At 39.1% G+C, this 27,583-nt stretch overlaps 1 protein-coding gene across 2 annotated transcripts in view; it reads left to right on the top strand.

Annotated features, from left to right (window-relative positions):
* Positions 1-16,802: 16,802 nt before the first annotated feature.
* Positions 16,803-27,583, top strand: part of Ect2 (epithelial cell transforming 2) — a 69,867-nt gene continuing 59,086 nt past the window's right edge. The window contains exons 1-8 of one of the 2 annotated variants that reach the window (XM_074073759.1): positions 16,803-16,962; positions 20,916-21,062; positions 21,463-21,542; positions 21,652-21,744; positions 23,053-23,235; positions 24,824-24,913; positions 25,792-25,899; positions 27,510-27,583. In XM_074073759.1, the coding sequence (XP_073929860.1) occupies positions 20,936-21,062; positions 21,463-21,542; positions 21,652-21,744; positions 23,053-23,235; positions 24,824-24,913; positions 25,792-25,899; positions 27,510-27,583 (755 nt within the window). In that variant the 5' untranslated portion in view covers positions 16,803-16,962; positions 20,916-20,935. The remainder of the gene's footprint in view (positions 16,963-20,915; positions 21,063-21,462; positions 21,543-21,651; positions 21,745-23,052; positions 23,236-24,823; positions 24,914-25,791; positions 25,900-27,509) is intronic. The other variant, XM_074073760.1, reaches the window with a different exon arrangement.

The following is a 27,583-nucleotide window of genomic DNA, read 5'->3' as shown; positions in this document are numbered from 1 at the left end:
GTCACATAAGTAATAACAGCAATAGCAAGCACTTATTGAAAGCTTTCTATGTGTCAGGCAGTATTCAATACAACACTTTTTTATACAAGCCTCAGACAACACCATTTCTTCATTCACTATAGGGCAAAGGTTAAGAACTTTCATGGAATCATAACAATTGCCTGAATTTTATGTTTCTGCTGACTTGCTTCCATTGTCCATAATATAGAATCTCTTTGCTTTTTTGTGCCTCTCTGGCACTACATTCACAGTTTACTTGGTCCCTGGAGCTTGTTGCACTTTCAGTAGCTCTATTGCTATGGACTTACAAACTCTCTCTGACCCAGTGTCTTTTAAACTGATATCCCATAAGCTGCAAGTTTCTGCAAGAAGAGTCACCTCTTTGCTTTATTTCTGGCCTAGGATTTAATAGTGGTACCATAAGCATGGCCAATGTCTCTTCAACCTTAGGAACACAGAAGGGAGCTGGGAAGCCCACAAGGTAAGAAAAAAATACATACCAGTAAAGAAAAAGTCTCATTTTCATATTTCAGAGTGTATTGCTAGGGCTGGGGAGGTAGTTCAGTGGTAGAGCACTTACCTAGCATGCGTGAGATCCTCGATTGGATATCTAGCATGGTAAACAAAAAAGAAAAAAGATTAGATCTTTAAAAAAAATATAACCACAATGCCATTATCACAAAATAAAAAGACAATCCCTTAATATTATCAAATATCCAGTGACTATTCACATTCCCTTGATATTCTCTTATTTATTTAGTAAATTTTGTGTGTGTGTGTGTGTGTGTGTGGCGCTGGGAATCATACCCAGGGTTACACACATACCAGGCAAGTGCTTGCCATTGAACTATGACCCCCCAAGCCTTTTAGTAATTTCTGGTTTGCTTGTTTTATTTTGGTGTAGGTGTTTTGAGGCAGGATCTCACTATATAGTTTATGCTGGCCTCAAATTTGCAATCCTCCTATCTCAGCCTCCTGAGTGTTGGAATTACAAGCAGGGTGGTAAATAAAATTTACCGCCATTCAGTAAAAATTTTATTGAATCTTTTCTCTAACATTTTATTATGAAAAATTTCTTACAGCTAAGTTGAAATAAATTTATAATAAACACCTATTTACAAGTCACCTAGGTCATACCACTAATGTTTGACTGTTTCTGCTTTATCACGTATCTCCATGTATCCATCTTGCCATCTATTTTTTATGCATAGCAAAGTAAATTACGTGGGGGCCAGGAATGTTACCGATGCAGAGTGCTTGCCTAGCATACTCAGGGCTCTGGTTTGATCGCCAGCACCACCACTAGAGGAAAAAAACCACACACACAGTAAATTATAGAGATCTGTACAATCCCCTTTAAATACTTCAACATGTTAATCATTAACTAAAGGGCAATATTTATTTACTTTGTCTACTGTGGTAAGATTTCCATACAATATATAGATACTACTTGCATAGTCACTGAGTTAGTTTGTTTGGGGCAGTACGCAGGGCCTTGCATTGTGAGGCGGCCTGGCCACCACTTGAACTACTCTGCCTGCTCTAGTCATTGAGTTTTGACAAATGCGGGTACATGTGTAACCCAATGGCAAAGAACACTGAAAGTGTTATCATGGCTCTTCTCATTCATTCTCTGAGAAGATGGTCTGGTCTGATTCTTTTCCATCATAGATTAGATTTAATCATTCTAGAACCTCATGTTAACCTTATTATTTTCTTTTTATGGAACTGGGGTTTGTTCTGAGGGCTTTATGCTTGCAAACAGGCACTCTGCCACTTGAGCCACACCTCCAGGACGTTTTTCTTCTGGATATTTTGGAGATGGATTCTCACAAACTATCTGCTCAGGCTGGCCTCAAACTGCAATCCTCCTAGTCTCAAGACTCTCAAGTAGCATGAGCCACTGATGCCCAGCAACCTTTTACCCCCTAATTCAGTGTCATGTTTTTGCTTTGTTTTTAGTAGTAAGGAGTCAGTATGATGTTTTGAGTCATGTATGTTGTGGCAATGATTCCTTCCTTTTTTGGCTCAGTAATATTCTGTTGTATGAATATACCACAGTTTGCTTATGTGTTTTCTGATGGACATCTGGGTTGTTTCCAATATGTTATTATAAATAAAACTGTTATAAACTTTTTGTTTTGGTGTGGGGAACAAATGCAGAGCCTTGTCTCCTGCATGCTAGGCAAGAGCTCTACCACTGAGGCATATCGGCAGCCTGTGAACATTCTTATACATCTTTTTGGGACAGGTGTACTGATTCCTAAAGCAGTTTATATCTGCTAACAAAGTACGAGGGTTCTGATGTTTTCACAATAGTCTTTAATTTTAGCTATTCTGGTGGTGTGCAGTGTTATTACATTTCTGTTAATTTGCATCTCTCTGATGACTAATGACACTGGAAGTTTTCTTCTTTTGCTTTTTTTGAGGTACTGAGGTTTGAACTCAGGGCCTTCACCTTGAGCCACTCCACCAGCCCTATTTTTGTGATGAGGTTCTTCAAGACAGGGTCTCTTGAACTATTTACCCTGGTTGTCTTTGAACCGTGATCCTCCTGATCTCTGCCTCCTGAGTAGCTAGGATTACAGGTGTGAGCCACCAGCACCTGGCAACTGAAGTGGATTGTTATCTGTAATAACACCTTTTTTTTTTTGGCAGTACTTGGGGTTTGAACTTAGGGCCTCATGCTTGCCAGGCAGGCGCTTTTGCCACTTGAGCCATTCCACCAGCCCTCTTTTGTTTATTGGTCATTAGCTTTTACCATATTATTTTGTGGAGTGTCTGTTCAAATCTTTTGTGTATTACATTTGTAAACAATATTTTATTGGTTTTCTAAGCTTTTTGTCATTGAGTTGTAGGATGTACAGAAAGATATGACCTATAGAGACAAAAATCTGTATCCATTGCTGCATGATCTATATCATTTATATATATCCTGTATATGTGTTGGAGATGTCTATGTCTGTGTAGGGGGAAGGGTGGCTTACCATACACATCCTGGGTACCAGTTCTTTAGAAAGGATCTCACAGCTGGATGCACACTTATAATCCTACTTACTCAGGAGGCAGAGATCAGGAGAATTGTGGTTTGAAGTCAACCAGGGCAAATAGTTCATGAGAACCTATCTTGAAAAACCCATCACAAGAAAGTGTTGGTGGAGTGGCTCAAAGTGTAGGCCCTGAGTTCAAATCTCAGTACTGCAAAAAAAAAAAAAAACCCCAAAACATAAAGGGTTCTCACTTTGTTGCTTGGGCTGGCCTTGAACAAACTTGCAATCCTTCTTCCTCAGCCTCCTGAGAGCTGGGATTACAGGTGCGACCCTCCATGCCTTTCTTTCTTTCTTTCCCTCACACTTTCTTTCTTTCCTTTCTCTCTTTCTCTCTCTCTCTCTCTCTCTCTCTCTCCTTTTCTTCCTTTATTCTCTCTCTATCCTTTCCTCCCTCCCTCCCTTCTTGGCAGTACTGGGGTTTGAATTCAGGACTTTGTGCTTGCCACTTGAACCACACCTCTAACCCAAATATTTCTATGTCTAGTTTTTAGTATATGTGCTGCCAAAGTGAGCAATCTATTTCTAGTTTTTAAGTTTTGGGTTTTTTTTTTTTTTTTGGTGGTACTAAGGTTTGAACTCAGGTCTTGCGAGGCAAGCACTCTACCAATTCAACCATACCTCCAGCCCTTTCTTGAACGAACTTAATGATTTTAGCTTTTATGCTTAATTCTATGAACCGTCTCAAATTAGTTTCTATGTATTCTATGAGGTAAGTGTTGAGAATCTTTCCATATGGATATCAAGTTCTTCTTATACCGTGTGTTGGGAAGACTCTCCTTCTGTATGGAATTACTTTGGTGTTTTTTGTAGGAAGTCAGAAATCTGTGTAAGTAGGAGGTCTGTTTCTGGACTGTATTCTGTTCAATTGATCTATTTGTCCATCTTTATACTAGTAACACATTTCTGATGACTACAGTGTTAGGTAAGTCTTGGTCAGGTGGAAGTTCTCTGTGTTCGATTTCAAGATTACTATACTGTGGATATTCTAGGTCTTTTGATTTTCAACAAATTTTAGAATCATCCTACAAACTTCTACAAAACGTCTTCTGAGATCCCAGTTGGAATTGCTTTTAGTCTATCAATCGAATTGTGGGAAATTGGTATTTTAACACTACTAAGCTTTATAATATAGGGATACGTTATATCTCTCCAATATTTTAGGTCATGTTTAAATTCTCTCAGTGATGATTTGTAGTTTTCAGTATAGAAGTTGTTATGATTTGGATGTGAAATGTCTCCCAAAGGCTCATGTGTTAAAGCCTAGGTCCCTAGCTGGTGATAAATTTTAGGAGGTTCTACAAACTTTAGGAGGTAGGGCCTGTTGGAGAAAGTAGATCCCTGGGGGCAAGTCCTTGGGGGTATGTGGTCCCTGATCCCTTACTGACTTCCTTTCTGCTTCCTGTCCGCCACGACTTTCTTGCTCCTGCTCTTGCTACCATGGCGTTTTGCCTAAGTGCGTGTGGCCAAGCACAGACTGAACTCTCTGACATTGTGAGCGGAAACAATCTTTCCTCCTTTTCAGTTGTTTATGTCAGGTATTTGGTCACAACGATGATAAAACTGACCAGTGCAGAATGCCAGCATTTTTTTTGTTAAATTAATTCCTAAGTATTTCATATTTTTTGATGCAATTGTAATTGTAGAATTTTTTTCTAACTTACTTTTCAAATTGGTCACTGTTAGACTTGAACACGTAATTGATTTTTGCATATTAATTTGGCATATTGCAACTTTACTAAACACGATTATTATTTCTGAGGGTAGCTTTGTAGATTCTTTAGGATTTTCTATGGAACAGTTTTATCACCCACAAATCAAGGTAGTTTCATTTCATTCTTTCTGATCTTAGGCCTTTACTTTTCATATTTTACTGAAGTGAATAGGACTTTCAGTGAGATACTGAATAGAAATGGTAAGAAAGGGCATTTTTTACTTGCTCATTAAATATTTTACCATTAAATGGAATTTTATCGATAGGTCTTTCACTGAAAATGCATTGATTGAGAAAAGTTCTAGTTTGGTCAGAATTTTTATCATTAATAGGTTTGTGTGTGTGTGTGTGTGTGTGTGTGTGTGTATGTGTGGTATTGGGGTTTAAACTCAGAACCTTAGGCTTGCTAGGCAGGTGCTCCCACCACTTGAGCCATTCTGCCACCCATTTTTGTGTTGGGCATTTTTGAGATAGGGTCTATGAACTATTTGCTTGGGTTGGCTTCGAAACATGATCCTCCTGATCTCTGCTTTCTGAGTAGCTAGGATTACAGGCGTGAACCACCGGTGCCCAGCCATTAATACATATTTACATTTAAGAAGTATTTCCTAGAGCAACTCAAGGTTCACAGCCGTATTTAGCAAAAAGCACAGAGCTCTCCATCTGCCTCTTTCCTGCTGCCTCACAGGCACAAGCCCCCATTATAATCTGCTCCCACAGAGCAGTGCCTTTGTTACAACTTTGCCTGCACTGCACATGACTACCACCTAAAGCACATCATTTACATTAAGGTTCTCTACCCCCCTTTTTTTTAAATCCCAGGACTGGGGTTTGAACTCAGGGCTTTGCACTTGCTAGGCAGGCACTCAACCGCTTGAACCATCCATGTCCCAGTCCTCTGTATTTTAGTTTATTTTTCTGGTAGGGTCTTGTACATTGTCCTCCAGTTGGTCTCGGAGTGTGATCCTCCTACCTCTGCCTCCTGCCTAACTAGGATTACAGGTGTGTGTATCACCATGCCCTGGCTTGATTTTTAAAATTGGGTCTTGCTAACTTTTTTTTTTTTTTTTTGACAAAGACCAGCCTTGAGCCTCAATTCTCCCATCTCTGCCTACTGCCGAGTTGGGATTACAGAAGTGAGCCACCTTGCCTGTCTCCCAAGGCTCACTCTTGATGTGCATCCTTTGGGTTTGGACAAATTTATAAGTATATATATCAGCCACTACACATAATAGAGTTGTTTCATTGCTCTAAAAATGCCGTGTGTTCTGCCTATTCATCTTGCCCACCCTGCTAACCTCCAGCAATTGCCGCTTTTCCACTGTCTCCATAGGGTATTTACTTTTATTACCTCACTTTCATACATCTGTTGGAATGATCACAAGGTCTTTTCTCCTTATTCTGTGAATACAAGAATTAAATTGAATTTTGAATAAATAAACCCTATTTGATCATAGTGGGTGACCTTTTTATGTATTATTGAACTTGATTTGCAAATATATAGTTGCCATTTATGTCTCATCTGTGTTGAAGAGGCTCTCTCTCTGTCTCTCTTTCTCTGTCAATCTGTATTCATAACCCCCCCAGGAAGTTTGTATCAGTGTATTATTGCCAAGGAAGGAGTTTGTATAAAATAGCATTAAACCCTCTTTAAATAATTGGTAGAACACCCATCACCTCTAGGATGTACTCTAAAACCTACAGTTGACCTGCTTATGTTAAATATCCATCACTTTTTTGATGATTTGGGTTCCACTTTTATTTTAACCTCTTCAGCAATTCCTTTTTCCATGCATTTGAATCACCACAGTAATACTCCTAAATATCAAGTATTCAGATCGCAGGTCTATTCTACAAAGATGGAGTCACTGTCAAAGTCAAGCAGGCAGACAGCATCACTTTGGGGTATCTCAGCTATTTGCAAGTCAGTTGATGGTTTGGAAAAAGCTATTTACAGTTGTCAGTGTATAATGCAGGAAAGAATATGTTGTAACAAAATGAAATTTTTGGTATGTATGATTGCCTAGGTTCATAAACTCTGGCAAGACTTCACTGAATCAGTTTGGTAGTTTTTAGCATTAACTCTCTTCTTCTCATAGCTTGGCTGGCTACTGTTCAAACATCATTCAATTTTTGGACTCTTCACTCTCATATCAACTAAAGATGCAAATTATTTCATCCTTGATGTACATTGATCAAGTCTGGAAATGAGTCACTTGATCCATCATTATACCTAATAACAAACAACAGAAAAAAATTGTCATTAATAATGAGTTAGATGAAAATACCAATAACAAAAACTCTTTTTAGCATCCTTGGGAAAAGCACCAGTTATTAAATAAAAGTAAGTCCATTTAGAGCAATGTGTGTTGGCACGCACCTGTAATTGCAGCACTTGGGAGGCAGAGGTAGGAGGATCACAAGTTCAAAGCCAGCCTGGGCTACCTAATGATACTTTGTCTAAAAAAATTTATTAATTCATACTTACTCATTAATTGTTATTTCAACAAATATTTGATTGCCTTCTATGTTTTAAGCACTGCAGATAAAATGGTGAACAAAAAGACATTGTTGGTGTGGCTGGCTAGGGTTGTTCACACCTGTAATTCCAGCTATGTGGAAGGTGGAGATGAGGATGACAACGATTCAAGGCCAGACACGACAAAAAGTTAACAAGGACTCCATCTCAATTGATAAGCAAGGCATGGTGGGGCACCCGTGTGAGCCTGGCTACATGGGAGGGGTAGGTAAGAGGGTCTAGATCTGAGGCCTGCTGCTGCCACCCGCTGCCCACCCCCTTTCATCCCCCCCGCCCAACTTCTCCGGGCAAAAATGCAAGACCTTACCTGAAAAATAACTAAAGCAAAAGTCCTTGTTGGTGTTTGCAACTGCAATGTCAGCTGCTCCCAGAGCTGCCAAAGAAAGTGGGGTAGGTAAAGCGCTCTCTATCTCTATGCCATGGCTGGTACAGAGCAGACTGCCTGCAAATCCCCCATTATAAGCCCCCAGGAAACAACTGGCTAGAGTGCGCCCTCTACTGGAGGGTGAAGACGCCTCATTGTTGCAGGCCTGCCCTGCGGCCCTCGGTGAAGCCAGACGCTACCAGAAGCCCCCCGAACTTCGGATTCACAAGCGCCCCTTCCAGCCTGGTGCGCGAAATGGCTCAGAACCCAAACCAGACCTGGCTTCCAGAGCTGATGGCGCTTTGCAGGAGGCAGTGAGGCCCGGCTGGCCTGTGTGCTACCCATGGCAAATGTGTAACAATTAGGCCACAAGACATCCAGCTGTATCTGCCCAGCACGTCGCATGCTAGGATGGGAACCGGTTCATTCTTCTTCCTGTTATCAGTAGTTCTGAATCTTAGGTATTTTTTACCCCATGGGGTCCAAAGGTACCTAAGTATATGACTGCGAGTGGGAAAATGGGACAGCAATCAGGTATTGGCAGTTTCTCTATTTTCAGTCATGTGAAATTTTAATATAAACGACTGGATATAAAGTATTAATGCAAATCAAAATGTTTCAGTGAACAAATTTCAGCAGGTCAACTTTATAACATTTATAAACAAACCTGCTCAATTTGTGGGGGGCCAATGCTAGCATACGGATTTTTTTTTAAAGTAAATTTCCTATTGATAGCAACTACAAAAAAAGAGACATCATCCCTACTTCAAGTAGCCTAGGAAGTAAATGAGATGAACATTAATCCAATAATTATATCACTATTACAAAGGAGAGCTTATGATGCTAGGGGGCTGCTGAGTGGGGCTCTGATGGGGGGGTAGTTAGGGAGGACCTTTCAAGGAACTGTAAATGGGCAAGCACTGAAGGATGAATGGAAGTTGCCCAAGGAATGGGGACTGGAGGAGTAGGTAGAAAGAACAGCAGGTGCAGAAAGCCCTGAGAAGGAAGGCAAGGATAGGTAGACTTCAAAAGAAAGAAATGAACATGGTGTCAGATGAAGTTGGAGAGGCAGGCAGAGGATACACCATGCAGATCTAAGAGGACTGAAGTGTTTTAAGGAGGACATGACACAGTTGGTTTGGATTTTCATCAGCTAACTATGCATACAAGCTGAAAAATGGATTAGATGAAGGCAGTATGGATTCTTGGGAGCAATTACAATGCTACTCTTGTGACAGATTTAGATAATGTAATATGGGCCAGGAGCTGTTGGCTGGTGATGGAGATGTACTGGAGAACAAGACCAATAGGCTGTTAGGGTTTTCTTTTTTTTGCGGTACTGGTGTTTGAACTCAGGGCCTGCACCTTGAGCACTCCACCAACCCACTTTTTGTGTGTGATGAATTTTTTTAAGATAGGGCCTCACGAACTATTTGCCTGGGCTTCAAACCTCCATCCTCCTGATCTCTGCTTCTTAAGTAGCCAGGATTACAGGCATGAGCCAGTGGCGCCTGGCTCCAGTAAGTCTCTTATAGAACTGAAAAACCACTTCATTTTTTAAAATGATAAACATATGCATTATGAGTAGGTATACTGGTAATTTTGTATAATGTAAAATGCAAATACCTTTAAAAATAGAAGATTGGTGGAATAAACCTTTTGATCTTGGTTTTGCCACTAACAAGTTACCTAACCTTAAGTGATATTGCTGGCCTCGGTGAAGGTCATCTGGAAAATCAGGATTTGAGATTTGAGAGATTTTCTTTCCACATCTAACATTTTACTAGTCAAATTACATAATTTGAAATAATGTCTTCCTGATATTTAGAAAACTTTTGTTCCATGAAGGAACGCTAATTCTACTTTTCCAAGTGAAACTTTAAGTGCTAAATTTGTATAGTCTTGCAAATCTGTGTCAATTGATTTATAGCTTAATGATTCATGTGCATAAAGCAGAGAGTCATATACTAATTACTGACTGTTGAGGTGTGCAAAATAGCTTCTTCCGGCTTAGAGTGATTATAATTCCTAAAGCTTATTTTACAGGAATGGATGACAGGCTAGAAGATGCTATATTATAACCAACTTGGAAATATGACATTTTAATTGGAAAGTGTTAATAATTCCAAAAGAGGACAGGAATTCCACAGCTATTCATTAGAAGAAGAATCTTAAGTGATAAATTCTTGGAGGGACTGAATCTTTGTACTTGTACCTAGTGTGGCATTATCTGTAGCTATGGACTTTATAAATGCTTTGAGGGCTAACGTTGTCAATATAAGAGAAAAACAACTATATGAGATTATTTATATGTGATATTACGATCTTAATATTTAGTTCCAGTAAAACAATGCTGCTGGTGACTCATACCTGCAATCCTAGCTACTTGGGAGGCTGAGATCAGGAGGATCTCAGTTCAAGGCCACGCCAGGCAAATAGTTTGCAAGACCTCATCTCCAAAGTAACCAGAGCAAAATGGACTAGAGGAGTGGCTCAAGTGGTAGAGGGCCTGATTTGTGAGCACCAAGTTCTGAGTTCAAACCTCAGTCCCACCAAAAAAAAAAATTAATCCTATGATAAAAGATTTAAATTTACTATGGAAGTGTTACTGCTTGATGACATAACATTTTATATTTAAAATAGAATCTAGAAAATATATTTTGCCACAACTTTAGATAATAAAAACAAAAATCACCACAATAAATGTTGCCCAGATCATTTTGGCAAGAAAGTTAATAATTTTTCAAATATATCAGTTCTCATTAGCAGATTTAAAACAATTATGATTTGAAGAATGATTGCAAGGATACTGCTCTTTTGTGAAGGAGGGTAGGTATGTGCTAGGGAAAACTATTCCATATTCCAAAACTAACTTTTCTAAACTCCCCATTGTCTGCTGCCCTGAAGGAATGTAAGTGAAAAAGCAAGAAGATGAAGATGGAAGGGGGAGGGAAGGAAAAAAGAAACAAAGAGGGAAAAACAAACTGAAAAGAAACAAATGTGAGAAGGGAGTTAAGAAGATGGCAGATGGTTCAGTGTCACCCAATTTGGAAATGGAGGTGGGGGAATTGGTCTTCCAAAGGAAGAACCTCAGCTGTGCTATGTTCCACATCCAAAATTATTTTATTGCTTGGGGAAAAATATGTCACACACTTTAGTACTCTAAATACCTCAATTCAATGCAATTGCTTTAGTATTTTGGGTCTGAAACATCTTTATTCAGCATCTTTGGAACTGTGGATGATGCAAAAGAATTTCATTCTTTCAAGGAACTTGTCAACATGACTGAACTCTCCTTTGGATGGACACTTACCCCCACACACATCACAGTTACACAGTTTTTGTCCTCTTGACATAAATTCAACAATTATAAAATTTCCAGTGAAGAGAGCTGGAGGAAGAGGCTAGTATTTAGGGTAATGGATCTTGGCTAGCACTTGCCTGGGGGAGGGACAGTAGCTTGGCCAAGAGCAAGAAGGCCACATTTTCTAGACAAGGGAGACAGTGTAGGCACAGCAAGGTTTCTCTTAGAAGAGAGAGGAGATTAGGTTTGGTATAGAATGAACTGTCCTCCCTTTGGTGGAAGAAGAATGCCTGATTTGAACAGCCTTGGTATGGCAGAGGTGGGGCAGGGAACATGAGTGTCACTGCTCCCATGGTTGGAGTAAGAAGGCAGTGTTCAAGCCAGGCCTATAATACCAGCACCTGGGAGGCAGAGGCAGGAGAATCATGAGTGTGAGGCCAGACTGGGCTACATATTGAATTTTAGGCCAGCTTGGGCCATATAGCAAGACTTGTGACAAAAAAACCAAAGTCCAAAATAAAGAAGGCAGTGCCAAGAACCATCAGTCCCATCTGGCAATGAAGTATAGGGACTATGCTGAGTTAGCAGTTGTAGTGATTGCAGGAGTGCAGCAGCCACTGTAGTGGTAGAGGTAGTAGAAAGATTAACATCTAACATATATTGAATATTTACTGTGTGTCTAAACATGTTTCAATCATACACCACAACTCTTTTTTTTTTGGTTCTGGGGTTTGATCTTAGGGTGTCAGGCAAGGCAGATGCTCTTCTACTTGAGCCACTCTGCCAGCCCTGTCATGTGTTGCATATTTTGAAATGGTGTCTTGCAAACTATTTGCCTGTGCTGGCCTCGAACTGAGATCCTCCTGATCTCTGCCTCTGGAGTAGTTAGGATTATAGGTATAAGCCACTGGCACCCTGGCCGCAAGCAACTCTTTTAATTCTCACAAAAATGCTATGACATAAGCCCTACTATACTCTTTTACAGAAAGACAAACTGAGGCGCTGAAAGGTTAAACAAGTTGCTTAAGTTCCCTTGACTGGCAAATGGAAGAGCCAGGTCTCAAACCCAAGGAATCCAGCTCCATTTTCCAAAGCTCTTGAGCTTCTAGACCAGACGAGGGGGGGCGGGGCTTGACTAGAACAGTGTTTTGGAGCATTAAGGTGTGGAACATTTGCAAAGCTATGTGGTCCAAGGAGGAAGAGGACCTTTTGGGAGTGACAGCATGTGGAACGAAGAGTCTCAGTCTGGTGGCTGCTCTGCAAAAGGGGGTGCCTGGGTTGGTGGCAAGGGAAAGAGACTGGAGAGAAGGGTGAACAGTGGGGACTTGCTCAGAGTGAGACTAGGAACAGGGCATAGGAAGAAATAAACTCTGTGGTAGCTGTTGTTGGTTAATTTGCAAGTCATCTCAAGGAAATGACTTGGAAGAAATCAGGGTTCTGCAATTGTGTTAAAAACATTAACTTGGATGTGAGGGCGACCTGGCTGTGACATCTGTCACCCCACTGATCACCAGGGTTGATTCGGCTGATATGGCTGGCTAGGCGGGTGTCCTTCCTCCCTCACTGCTCCATGTGCATCTCCCCTCGGCCGAAGATGACAACCATTCCTGATAGAGGAAGACTGTTCTTCTGTCAAGGGTACACGAGTAGCTGCGCTCCCCTGCTAGAACCTCCAAACAAGCTCTCAAAAACATTAACTTGTACTATTTTGAGTCCTATTCCTAGAATATTGCTCCCTGATCATGGTGCATTAGTCAGTTTTTCATCACAGTGACACAATACCTGAGAGAAACAAATTAAAGGAGGAAAAGGTTTATTTGGCTCAGTTTTTCAGGTTTGGTTCCATGGTCACTTGGTTCTGTTGCTTCTGGGTCTGTGGTGAAGCAGTACATCATGGCAGAAGGGAATGGCAGAGGAAAGCTGCTCACCTCACAGTAGACAAGAAGCAGAAGAGAATGGAAGAGGCCAAGCACACATATGTGCTTCAAAGGCAACTCCCAGGGACCTCCAGCCAGGGCTATCCTCCAGCCCATGCAGCTATGAACTCATCAATGGATGAATCCATCTGTGAGGTCAGTGTCCTCATGCTCCAGTCACCTCTCAATAGCAACATCAGCTGGACACCAAGTCTTCAACACATATCCTTTTGGGGGACACTTTATATCCAAACAACAACACATGGGGAAACAGTTATTACCTATTTATCAAGAAAAATAAAGTTAAAAAGGCACATTGTAACATTTAGTATGTAGATAATTTAATTTATACACAGAAACAATAATAGCTTGTAGGATCAAGTTAGCCAGTAGAACTGGGGTCTTTTCTTTTTGGTGATGTTGGAGTTTGAACTCAGAACCTTGCACTTAAGCCATCCCCCCAGGCTTTTTTGCTTTAGTTATTTTTCACATGGAGTCTTCCACTTTTTGCCTGGGTTGACCTCAGATGGAGATGCCCCTACCTGTGCCTCTACATAGCTGGGATTACAGAGTGAGACACTGTGCCAGCCATGAGTGAGCCATGAGCCATGAGAACAATGAATAGGAATTTTCATGCAGATAAAGGAGGCAGGGCAAATGAAAAAGGATATGCTAATGTAGAGATTTACGAAAGAGGCTGGCATGTTTGAGGACTGATAAGAATTTTAGTATTGCTGAACACAGTGTATAGATGATAGCAAAGAGGGTGATAGGAAATAAGGTTAGAGTCTTACTGGGAAGAATCTTCTCTATTGTATTTAGGAACCTGGACTATATTCTGTGACCAGTGAGAAAAATATGTATTTTTGGTTTTGCTTTTACACAAGTTGCATTTACTTTCTTAAAAGAAGATAGTTTAGTGAATAATGACTGGGAGTAGAGAGATTAGTTGCAGAGAGATAAACTAGAAGGTTTTATGTAAATAAGATAGCAGATAATGCAGGACTAAATTTAGGCAGTGTCTGGAAGGGGAAGATTCAGATTCTCTAAATTATTTTCAGGTGAAATTGGGAGAATGCTACTGAGCAGTGGTGGTACAGTAAGACAGGCAGGAGGATTAATCAAAGATTTTTTTTTTTTGTGATACTGAGGTTTGAACTCAGGGCCTTCACCTTGAGCCACCCCACCAGCAACCCCCCCCTCCTTTTTTTTGTGATGGGTTTTTTTCGAGATAGTCTTGTGAATTATTTGCCCAGACTGGCTTCGAACCACGACCCTCCTGACCTCTGCCTCCTGAGTGGTTGGGATCACAGGCATGAGCCACTGGTGTTCTGCTTAATTTTTCCTATTTTTATCTCTACAAACAATCTTTTCTTAGTTCAAATTATCATGTCTGTTCCAACTCAATAATTTTGGTTTTTCTTCTCTTCCCATTTCAAGTGAAAGTCTGTTGTCAGATTGCTATTATTAAAAAACAACACAGACTACATAACTTCCTAGTTTCAAGGTATTTAATTAATCTTCAGCGCTTTCAATACAAAGTTTTAAGTCCCTGGACTGGAGGCATGGCTCAAGCGGTAGAGCACCTGCCTAGTAAGAGTGAAAACAAAACAAACCAAAACATAAAATCCTTTGTGACACTGAAGCACCTCCTGAGCTCCTTCTAACTTAGTTTTATTGAGTCTCCCATTCTTCCATTCATGTATAGTGCAGTCCAACCACACCCAACCCTTACTGTTACATATTACACAAGTAAACAAACTAAAATTTAGCTTATTTTTTTAAAGTTAAAGGTTAATATGCCATCTATTCAGCTTGCTATACTCTATAAATACGTTATTTTAAAAAGTATCCATCATGTTGATCCGGAAGCATGATTGCTCTTGAGTTTCTCACTCTGTAAGATTATTCATTATTATTTTCAATAATGAAAACAAGTTTCATTATTGTTTGGCATGTATTCAAATTTTGTGAAAACCTATAGGATAAATTGTCATTCTGTATATCGCTCTTCCACTAGAAGTATCATGAAGACAAGAGCTATGTCTACATTGTCACAGCTGTATTTTCAGTTCTAGTATAGAGCTTAACTGGATGCTTAATAGTTATTGAGTGATAACTTATGAATAAACTACCCAGACTGTCCTTGTTAAAGAGCCATATGCCAGATTTTTCTTTGCAGCATTAGCTTTTTTTAAATGCAAAGTTAAGGATTATGTTTTACTCTACCAGACAACTGCATCTGCTAGGTGCGATTTGGTGGCAAATAATCGTTTTATACTCATCTGAAATACTCCCCTTTGTATTGCTTTAATTGAACCTGCAGATAGATCTGTCTTTATGCTTATCTATTATTTCTGGGTAGTAAAGTAGGCTGTACCACTTACTAGGTAAGCTTGGGTAAGTTAGTTGAATCCTTGCTGAAGTTTCCAAGTAGGAAGTAATGATGAGTACTCCTGGGCCGTTTAAAGGATTAAATAAGGTAAAGTGCTTAGTAAACTATCAGTGTATACATTCATTTTCTTTCTTCCCTCTCCCCCCTCCCCACCCCTTGCATTGCAATGGTTTGTTTACCTGCTAATCTCCCTCACCAGGTCACTGGGTCTTGAGAAGCAGATGTCCGTGCCTTAGTCATCTTTGTAGCCCTGAAATCACAAGGGCTGTCCTCCAATTGGTAAAATTCTGCTGCGTAAATAAAAACCGTGAGCGTGAAGATTGTATTGTCTGTTTATTTGCTAGCCACACTGCCGCAAATACAGCTTTTGTTAGGCTAGCATAAGATTCCTGCAGTGGTTTTGGCGGGAAGCCTGTTTTGCTGGACAAGTACACAAAGGAAATAGGACTGCTTTCCACGGGAGCTTAATAGATTTTGTGGAATGCTGGACACACCCAAGTCTAAGCACATTCCTACGGGAAGTTTCAGTTGCTATTTGTCTTGTCTTCCGCCCTAACGGTTATTACGGTATCACCGTCAATGGCAGAGTATAAATATTGGTGAGCAAGGATTGCAGACCGCTTCACTCATTTTGCGGTCGCATTACTGACTTTTCAGGCACCGTAAAGTTGCCTGACAAAATTGTATAGAAGTGGAAATCCCCAGGGCCCGTTTGGGATGTGTCTGTTCAAAGGACCAATTTTCCTTCCTCTTGTTGAAAGTTATGGTACTAACCGCGGACCCCCGTTTTAAAATTTAAGTCAACATTGTCAGGCACGAATTGCCTGGTAGAAGAAACCCGGCTGTTTATTTATTTTTGCTTGTGTTCCGTGTGAGGGGACGGTCTTGCTAGATATCCTTGGCTGGCCTTTCACTCCTGACGCTTCCTCAGCCTCCCCAGTGCTGAGATTACAGGCTGCCACCACCATGCCTGTCCAGAGATGTATTTGTCTTAAGAGTTTGTGTACTATAGCTAGAAAATGAAGAAAATAAAAAATCGTTTTCATGGTAGCAATATGCATCAGAGGAAAAACGACGAATTCTCGCCTGGACTTTAGAGGAAAGTGGACGTTCTCACGGTGGGGGGAGGGGGAGCAGCGAGGAAGCAATTTAATTCTAGGCCATTCCCCAATTCCCTACCGTGTTTTCAAAGGCAAGGTTCTATTTTTTTGTTTTTATTTTAGAAAATCCGAGGAATACCAAGAGTTTAAGGGTTTTATGGCGCTTTTTCAAAAAGGTTGGGGATGATTGTTGTCTTCCGGAAACGGAATGCTTACTGGGTAAACAAACCGTAGTCACAGAAACACCTGCTTCTTCCAGAATCGCTAAGAGGCCACATCCGGGCACTTCTCGACGAACTCCTGACGTCTCGACGCTCAAGCCGTTGGGCTATTTGAAACACAGGTACAGCCAATCAATCGGCACCTGCGGGGAGGCGGGCGTTGAACAACGACCAATCATCGTCCCGCTGGAGACTCCAGCCTATGAAATGCAGATTGACATCACGCGCCAATAGGCATGGTTCTTAGAGAGAGCAGCTCGCTTTTTTGAATTGGAGGCGGCAGCCCCTGCGAGGAATGGCGGTGTTGGTGAGGGGAGTAGGCGCCTGAAGAGGTGGATCTCACGGGACGTGTCTTGAGTGGGGTGAGGACACTGTGTGTCGTGGTGGGGGAGGTGCGAGGAGGCGAGCGTCCCAGGAGCCGTGGGCCCCGCCGGGCCTGCGGTCAGCGTCCCCGCCCCGGTGACCGCGTTTTCCCGAGCGCCCAGCGCCGGCTTCCCGGCTCCTTCCCCATCCTAGGGCCGGCGGGACACCGGGGGTCCTGGAGCCCGGGGGTCGCGGGGCCTTCCCGGAGCCCGCGTCGGAGGGAGGGAGAGAAGGACGTGGGCACCGGGGTTGGCAAGCCCTGCGGCGCCCTGCAGCCTTTGCGCGCTGGTCGCCGCGTTCTCACCCCGCGGTTGCGATTCTGCAGGAAGTTTGATTTTTAGTCTTTGCTTGCAGAAGCAGGGCCAGGCTTCCGTTCCTGGCCACACTTGTGTATGGTTTAGTGGTTAACAAGCCGTGGCTTCCAATCGCTGCCTTTCCAACGTTCTTTATCCATAAAACGGCGATGCTAATAGTCCCCCCTCCTAGGATCGCTGCAGAGATTAAATAAGTGCAATTGAGAGGTACAGGACGATGAGTGCCACATCGCAAGCGCCGAGGTTAATTGCTAATCACATTCCCGCCTTACGGTTCTACATGCATGCTCACCACACTTGTGATAAGCTTCTTGTGTCATTCAAGTATTACAGCATTGTCTCTTAAAAAACTGTTAGTCGTAATGGTATTAATAACACCGACATATCCTGGAAAATGGCTTTAAAATAACTTAATTAAAAGAGAAGCTGAAATGAGTTATTTGTGGAAAGGGACCCTGTGTTACAGTGTATTCTATGAGAAGCTCCTTGACTCTGTTACTGAGTTAGAAATAAGCTGTGTAGGTTGATGGGTACTGATCCTATTGTGTTCTTAAAGGATTCTGGGAGGGCTGGAGGTGTGGTTCAAGTTGTAAAGCACCTACCTGGCAAGCACAAGGGCCTGAGTTCAAACCCCAGTACTGCCCTCTCTCCATCCTCAAAACAAAGTCATTTTACTAAAAGCTTCTATAATACCTGAATATGGAAAACAGTGATTAGTGTATTTCAACTTGAAATTGGATGGCTGGATGTTAATTGTATTTTCAGTTTGCCACGTAGTTCTTTTTCTGTATGAATTTTGAAGCTGTTTTGAGAATAAATTGATACATACAGTTAACAATTTTAATTATTAATCACCTGTTTTGCTGGTCTTTAAAGAGGAAAGCATAGAAAAAATGTAAACTCATAGTATTTTTAAAAATTTTGATGCATACTTGTACATGTTTATGGGGGACAGTTTAATCTCTCTTTCATTTTTGGGTTAGGGATTGAACCCAGAGTCTCATGCATGCTAAACACACTGTCACTGAACTGAACCCTTAGCCAAATTGTGTTGTTTCAGTACATGTATACAATGTGTATTGATCAGATCAGGATAATTGGTATATCACATTTTTCATTTCTTTGTTTTGGGAGCATTCAGAATCTTCTCTACTAACCATTTAAAAATATGCTATTAGCTGGGTGCCATGGCTCACTGCTGTAATCCTTGCTGCTCTGGGAGGCAGAGATCAGGAGCATTGCGGTTCAAGGCTAGACTGTATCTCAAAAATACCCAACACACATACATACTCAAAAAGGACTGGCAGAGTGGCTCAAGTGGTAAAGTGTCTGCCTAGCAAGCATGTGCTTTGATCTCAAACCCCAACATGGCAAAAAAAAAAGGTGTCAACCATAGTTTTCCTACCATACAGTAGAACATTTTAAGTTATTCTTTGTAGCTAACTGTAGAAACATTATCTAGTGGTATTCTTGATTTATTAAAATCTCTCTGCCAGTTCTTAAAAAGCAGGTTGGCCTCTCTCTCCATCTGTCTCTCTCTAAATCATTACATAGCACAGTCTGGTTACATAGCACAAACTGGCTGCCCTCAAACTCTACATTCTCCTGTGTTCATCTCTTGAGTACTGAGATTACTTTGTTTGCACCACCACACCCAGGGCTATTTAGGTGAGCTTGGGCTCCTTCAGGGTGGTATGGCCAAAGGCACACAGGGCTATTTAGAGCCCTTTTCTTTTTCACTGGAAATAATTAAGTGCAGGAGATTTAAAACAACAAGAAAAAAAAAAGTGCTGATAGAATTTTTCATTAATTTTGAATAAAGAGTCTTACAATTATTGGAACACTTTCGGAGAACCTTAGAATAAAAGTTGCAATGAATATATGATACGACAATAAGTAGTATCCATGTTGTGAATGTTATATGAGAATAATTATTTGTCAGTCATTTTATGAGATTCAGTTTCATATACTGGGTTTGAGTTGTATTACCATGTTTGCATCATCCATATGGAAACTGAGGCTGACCCTACTAAATGCACAGGAAGTCAGGAAACTGAGTTGCCTGACTTCGAAGTTACGACTTTACAACTGTGTGTAAATCTGTTACAAGTGTGTGCATTTCATACTACCCCATATCACCATTCAGAAGAAATAATGCAGTTGATACCTCACAGTTTGCCCACAGAATAGTTTGTGTTGTTTACTAAGAAACTGGAGCAATATTTGTATAGCTCAGTAATTTTAAGTCAGAAAAGATAGATCATATGTATACTTCCAGATAAAGATGAGGCCTCCCTGCTATGTTTGCTTAGCATTTAACTTCCAGATAGGGGTTTGAACTCAGGGCCTCCACCTTGAGCCGCTCCACCAGTCCTCTTTTTGTGATGGGTTTTTTCGAGATAGAATCTATCAAACTATTTGCTGGAGGTGGCTGCGAATTGCACTCCTTCTGATCTCTGCATCCTGAGTAGTTAGGATTATAGGTGTGGGCCACCTGCGTCCAGCCAACAATCAACTTCTTTAAAAAAAACAAAATATTTTCCCCCAGTGTTAGAGATTGAACTTAAGGCATTGAACGTGCTAGACGAGCACTCTACCATCATGCTACAACCCCTCAAACCCCAATTCGAAATAATGAAAACAAATTAAACTTTTTATTTCCTCCTGGCCTAACTTTTTAGCTATTAAATCCTGGAAGTCTTAAACAAAAGGATTTTCTTTCCTAGTTCAGAGTTATATTGGCATTAACCCATATTAATTGTCTTGTCAAATTATAATATGAAAATACTGATAAGGAAGCAGTCTAGTTATACATGAGAGGTTCTAGAAATCCATAAAGAATGGGTCAAGAGTGTGAATTCAGGGTTGGAATACACACTGGGTAGACAGCTGAGCAGTATTAAGTACAGTTAGTTGTGAAGTACACTGTGGTTTGGGATTAAAAAATGCTGAGAAATTCATTGTTGCTGGAGCATAGGTCGTATATGTAGGCTAGGACTAAATTGTAAACTTGATGTTGAATTGGGATTTGATCACATAGAGAGGGTGCTTGAAGAAGTTATGAAGGAAGTGATAATGGTCACAGTTGTTTTTAGGACCTTAGTCCTGAAAACCACGTGGAGTGTGATTTCTGCAGAAATCTGTTTTAAACTTGTTTTGGGTTGTATTTGACCCTGTAGCCATCGTGCCAGTGGGCATAGAGAAGAGAGACTAGGTCCTAAAGATATTTGAGTTAGAGTTGACAGGAATTTGGGGAAGGGAGAGTAAAGATGTATTTCTAAATTTTCTGCTGAGATAGTTATGGTAGTGTAAATGAATATAGGAAGAAAATTAGGTTGGTTGAGGGAAGACATGTTGGGAGGAAGGTAGAATAATATTTATGACTAGTTTTAGGTAATGCCCTATTTTCTTGATACATTTGATGACTTTTGACTGTATTCCTATAAATCAGGTGTTAGCATCTTTATTTTACAGAAGAGAAAACTAAGGCTTAGAGATATAGAGTTACTTTCTTTGGTTTAGTATTAAGAAAATGGACAATATGCTCTATAAATTCTAGAGATAAAAGAAGAAACTAGTGCTTGTTTTTGCCCAATGATCATGTTTGTTTCATGTTTTCAATATTTTTTGTTTTTCAGCCAACAGAATAGTACAAACAATGGCTGACAATAGTGTATTAACATCTACCGGGAGGACTAGCTTGGCGGACTCTTCCATTTTTGATTCTAAAGTTACTGAAATTTCTAAGGACAACTTGTTTATTGGATCTGCTTCAAATGTTGAAGGTAAACCTATAAACCAGCTTGTTTTTTTTAACATAAGGGTCTTACTATGTAGCCCAGGCTGCTCAGCCTTCCAAGTGCTGGGAGCTACTTCATAAGCAGGTCCTTACTAAAGTTTAATGTGCTTTGAAGAGGAATGCTATGCCAGACAGTGATTGCTTTTCTTTTTTAAGAGGAATGCTGATGTTTATATACTCTGCTACAATACATTGTCTTTTTCTAAAGTGATATATGGCCAATATTTTTCTGCTGAATTAAAGAGTTAAGTCATTTTAATGTTGGAGAATGTTATGATCACCTCAAAGATAGAAAATTTAAGCATACAGCTAAGAGAAGGATTGAAAACTACTGCTTGTGATCTTAGTACCTGATAAACACATTTAAACATCTTATATTTTAATAGAAGAAATGCCTCAGATTGAAACAAGAGTGATAATGGTTCAAGAAGCTGGAAAGCAGGAAGAACTTATAAAAGCCCTAAAGGTACGGAGTTTTGGTTTACAGTTTATTTCTACTAAAGAAATTTTTCTTCTATCAGTTGTAAATATTTTCATAGTTTTCTTAATCTTATGCTGAAGTCTCTTTTCCACAGACTATTAAAATAATGGAAGTCCCTGTCATAAAGATAAAAGAAAGTTGTCCTGGAAAATCAGATGAAAAGTTAATAAAAAGTGTTACTAATATGGTAGGTCAAGCATTTCATTGCATGTGGCATGCTGCACTTCCCTCGATTGAATTGCTCCACTCTATGGTGATTGGAATTAGGCGCCAAGTGACTTTTATGCATTCTGTAGCTAGACAAATAGAAACTTTTTATACTTCTAAAATTTGGGTGTTTCTGAAACCCAGATTTACAGCATCTGTTTTAAGGACGTCATCATTAAATTTAAGTGACTAAGCATGGGCAAAAGATCTGATAGTATTCTTTAAACCATAAGCTTTTTTTTCTCATTAATTTTATATTCAGTTTAAACCTTTTTTTTTTTCATTACTGGCATTTGAACTCAGGACTTTTGAGCTTGCAAAGCAGCTGTTCTGCTTGAGCCGTCCCTCCAGTCCATGGCCTTGAACTCTTTTTCTTCCTTCTTCTTTTTCTTCCATGTCTCTCATTCATAACACATAGCAGGCACAGGTTTACTTTGCCTCCTTCTCTACATTCTTGCTGATTTTCCAAAATTTCAAATCACAAGTGATAATCATCAGGGAACTTGCCTCAGTGTATGAAATATGTCCAGTCCTCTATCTATCATTTATCAGTCATCTGTCAATGTATGTATGTTTGTATGTATCTAGTGAATTGAAGCCAGGGCCTTATGTAGGCTCTTTAGTGTCTTCATTCTTTTGTAGATAAATTGTGTAAAGCATTAACTGTAACTCACTGTAAATAACTTGACTTTTTATATCATATGTTTGCCATGCTGCAACTGACTATGTATCTTACCTCTTTCTCTTTTCCACCTATGTAGTGAAATGATTATTTAACCTGTAACCTTTTTGTAAATATTAAGTGCTGCAGTTTTTTTTTTCTTATTTTTCTGAAGATAGTTAATTTGTGCAGGAAGAACCATACGTATGGTTTCATTTTCTTGGTCAGAATAAAAAGAAGGAAATTTCTAACTCATTCTGCTATCAAATGTGTATACCTAAAAAATTTTCAGCACTTTAATTTTGTGGCACTTAGTATGCATACTGTATGATTTATAGGCCACAGTGTAATAAATCAGAATCTTATGCCTTTATATTGATCTTTAAAATTTTAAATCTTAATTGGATGACTATGTATATGTAAAAATGCAAGTAAGTACAGACATATATTTTTTCACTGTTACATGTATTGTTTATAATATAAAACTTAAGTTTTATGCAAATCTAAATATGTTAAAAATGTTGAGATGGAAGTTATTTTTTTAAGCCTTATTTAGAGTGTCATGAATTAATTTATGTGGCATATAAATTATTTTTATTTCTAATAACCAAATGGAAAAAAATCAAGGAAATTAAAGTGCCTTATATAAAGATGGACTCAGTGGAAGAATTTGAAGGTTTGGATTCCCCGGAATTTGAGAATGTATTTGTAGTCACGGACTTCCAGGATTCTGTCTTTAATGACTTATACAAGACTGACTGTAGAATTATTGGACCACCAGTTGTGTTAAACTGTGCACAAAAGGGAGAGGTAAGAACAATATATATCTATTATGACTTTTTAATAATGAATTTTATGAAAATTCATAAACAGAAAAATCCTGTTAATTATTTACAGTATGTAATATTTAGAATAAGAATGATAAATAATAACTATTATAGTGTGTTCCTTTAATTTTTCCTACTGTTAACTTTACTAGTGAAAATTTAAGGCCTTTGAAAATTTAACAGTTATGACTGTGTAAGTACATAAACACATACACAATCTTACTACTTTGGGAGATAATTTGCTTAAACTCAAAGTCCAGAAATGTATGCACATATGCAAACTTTTATTTTGCTGTACATAAAAAATACTGTATTTCCTTTTTTTAAGTTACCATATGATTTAAAATTAGGGAAGCTGTTTTAGATTCTTGATTTTAGATAGCATTTCAATATGTTGGTTTTGTTGCTTTGGGCATTCTTTTTTTTTTTTTCCTGTGGGACTGGGGCTTGAACTCAGGGCCTATATCTTGAGCCACTCCATCAGACCTTTTTTGTGATGAGTATTTTCAAGATAGGGTCTCTAGAACTATTTGCCAAGGCTGGCTTCCAAATGCGATTCTCCTGATTTCTGCCTCCTGAGTAGCTAGGATTACATGCGTTCTTACACTTGCCTTATTGACTTTGAATTGTTTGGTCATTTTCCTTCTGTTGTTGTAGATGCTAGTAATGAGCATACGACAACACTGTGCTTGTATAATAGTGGGAGTCAAATCTACTCTTACTTAACCATTCTCTGTCTCTGGCATATAACTACTGAGTGGACTATTTACTAAATGGAGAGAGCTAGGCTGCATTTAGAGTCATGAATTAATTTATATGGTCTGTGAATTTCATTTTTAATAGCCACATGAACGAAAAAAGGAAATTAAAGTAACCTGTGTGAAGATCATGATCTCCATTTAGTAAATATTTCATCCATAACAAATGGCTATGCTAAATATCTTCATTTTCTTAACTTAGAAACAAAAAATTTAGATATAAATGTTTTCTTTATGTTTAATTTGCCAGTTATGAAGTACTTTTAGATTGTATGAATCCAATATGATTGGAAATCATGGGAAATTCAGTCATTCATTTTTTGTGTGAGGATGTCATTTGAGGCCCAGGCTGATTTCAAACTTAGATCCTCTTGCCTTAGTCTCTGTGTGTGTGTGTGTGTGGGTGGTACAGGGGCTTGAACTGAGGGCCTATATCTTGAGCCACTCCACCAGCCTTTTTTGTGATGGGTTTTTGTGATAGGTCTCTAGAACTATTTGCCTGAAATGGCTTGAGCCTTGATCCTCCTCATCTCTGCTTCCTGAGTAGCTAGGATTATAGGCGTGAGCCACTGGTGCCTGGTTTGCCTTAGTTTCTTGAGTGCTGAGATTACAGGTGTGTGCCACCACCTGTAAAATTTTTTTATTATGGAATTTGCAATCAGGATTTTTACTACTTTTTGTTGCATGTTGAGAAATGCCAGAAAATCTTTGGAATAAGAAAGTGATTTATAAGAGGATAAATTTAGCTTGAGAAAGATACCTTCTAATTTCTACTTAAAAGAAAGCTCACAGATATAAAATTATGTTCTTCAGCCTTTGCCGTTTTCATGGCGTCCACTGTATTGTACAAGTATGATGAATCTGGTATTATGCTTTACTGGATTCAGGAAGAAAGAAGAACTAGTAAGTATTATAAAACTAATTCTATTCAAATAATTTTTTTCCAGAAAAAGAAATTTAAATTGTCTTATTTTTTTTCCTTTTTTGGCATTAGGATTTTATTTTAAAAATATTGAAGGAGAAAATACTATGCCTCTATCAGGTTTTAAATTTTAGTTCTTAAGAGCTAATATTTGTCTCTTTAATACTTGTAAAGAGACGACTATTATTGTCTAGGATGGCTTGTATATGAATGAACAGAAAAAAATCCGTGGCTGTTTACCTGTGTTGTTAAGCACTTTATCAGCAACATTGGTGATCTCAGCTTTTTTTTACACATTGTAATTTTTTGTTACACAAATCCAGCTTTAAAATATTCTTAGAAGTAATAGAAACTTTTTGGGAGTTAATATTTTGTATATTGGAACTAATGAGTATTACTGTAATTTTGTGGGGAAAATTTTAATGTGCTATAACCTGGAATTTAAAAATCTGCATATTTAAGCAGTATAGTGATAATAAAAAGCCCAGTCAGTGGATTTTGGCAGTATGAAAGGCAGTTTAATTAACTTAATTTTCTTGGATTATCTGTGTTAAGTTAATTTTGTCTGGGCTGGTGGAATGACTCAGGAGGTAAGAGCACTTGCCTAGCAAGTGTGAGTCCCTGAGTTCAAACCCCAATGCTGCCCCAAAAATAAATAAATAAGTAAATAAATAAATAAATAAATAAATAGATAGTGGTAGAAGACAAACTAATCTTTTAAAAATATTTTGGGACATACATTTTAATGTACATAAAAATCTTTTATGTTCTTTATAAAGTAGTAAATGATAAATGAATTGTGAGTTATCTAAATTTTTGTTCAAATTAATCATGAAATATTGCCAATTTTTCTTTTGAGGTCAGATTGGTGACATTGGTTCATCACATGGGTGGAGTTATTCGAAAAGACTTTAATTCAAAAGTTACGCATTTAGTGGCAAACTGTACACAAGGAGAAAAATTCAGGGTATGTAAACGTGGTATTTTGTGTATTTCATTGTAGTATTATTCTGGGATGGGCTTAATAATCACCCTTCTGTTTTTTTCTCACAGTTCATTGAGGATCTCAAAAGCAATTTTCACTATCATATACTTAGCAAGAATCATAAATCTTAGGAGTGTGGCCCCTTAGGTTTTGAGGAAGCAATAGAACTTGGAGTTAGGTGTTGAAAGATGACTGGGATTGTGAGGGTTGGTAGATGGATAACATTTGCAAAGATTACTTTGACCATTGGTGATGATAGCAAAAAGGGCTGTGAGAACAGGTTTCACTCTTGTCTAAGTGGTCTTTTAAAAACTCAGCTCTGTTTTTATAAAATGGTTCTATGATTTAGGTTGTCAAAATTGTAAAAGAACAGGAGAAAGTCTCCCTTTCTTCCTCCCTTTGATAGGGTATCCCTGTGAACTCCAGTCTAGCCTTGAACTTGCAGTCCTCCCATGTTCTAGGGTTACAGGTGTATACCACAGTGCCCACCTGAAAAGTACTTTTATTAGAATTGAAATCTTAGCTGAGAATTGTAGTTGAATATCATAGCAAGTTTATCATTTGTTCCCACTTTCCCTCTGTATGTTTATGTAGCCAAATGGTAGTTTTAGGGTAATTTTGAATTTATTGTGAGTTTTCTGACTCATATTTAAGGTTTTAGTGAAATCATCAGTTTTTTTCAGAAAGAAAAAAAGAGACATTAAAATATAATAGAGATGAGCTTAGTAAGAGATATATTTCTTGAAAATAGAATAAGGACCCAGGCACCGGTGGCTCAATCTTGTAATCTTAGCTACTCAGGAGGCAGAGGTCAGGAAGATCGAGGTTTGAGGCCAGCCTGGGCAAACCATTGAGAGGTCCTATCAAAAAATACCCAACACAGAAAAGGGCTGACGGTGGCTCAGGTGCCTGCCTAGCAAGCACGCATGAGGCCCTGTGTTCAAACCCCAGTAACGTTAATTAAAAAAAACAAAGGTAAATAAAATAGAAGGAACCATACAGGGTAGTTCATACCTACAGTCATGGCTACTCAGAATACTCAGGAGGCAGAGATTAGGAAGATAACATTTCGAAACCAGCTGGGCGAAAAGTTCATGAGAACCCCCACCTCAGCCAATAAAAGCTGGGTATGGTGATGCTCACCTCTCATGCCAGCGATGTAAGAAGCGTAAACAGGAGGATCAGGGTCCAGCCTTGCCCTGTCATAAGCAAACTCCTATCTCAAAAGTAACCAAAGGAAAAAGGGCTGGGGGTCATGGCTCAAGTGGTAGTGCACCTGCCCTGAATTTAAACCATCAACAACAACAAAAAAGAAATAGAATAGTTTGGGTACCATAGAATCTTTTTTTGGTGGGACTGGTGTTTGAACTCAGGGCTTTTTACTTGCAAAGCAGGCGCTCTACTGAGGCCATACCTCCTAGAACTTGTTTTAAAGTTATTTTAACTTGTATGTTTAAGATAGTTTTTTCTGTTACTTTTACTTTACCGCTCATCTGCTTTGTAGCTAAACATAATGTAAAACTATGCTAGAACTTTCTTGAATTCAGCTATATAAAGTGAAAATTTATTACAATTAAAGTTAATATTTTTAGGTTGCTGTTAGCCTGGGTACTCCAATTGTGAAGCCAGAATGGATTTATAAAGCATGGGAAAGGCGGAATGAGCA

This window comes from Castor canadensis, chromosome 5 (assembly GCF_047511655.1).
Source record: "Castor canadensis chromosome 5, mCasCan1.hap1v2, whole genome shotgun sequence".
NCBI lineage: Eukaryota > Metazoa > Chordata > Mammalia > Rodentia > Castoridae > Castor > Castor canadensis.
This window is presented reverse-complemented; position numbering and strand designations above follow the sequence as displayed.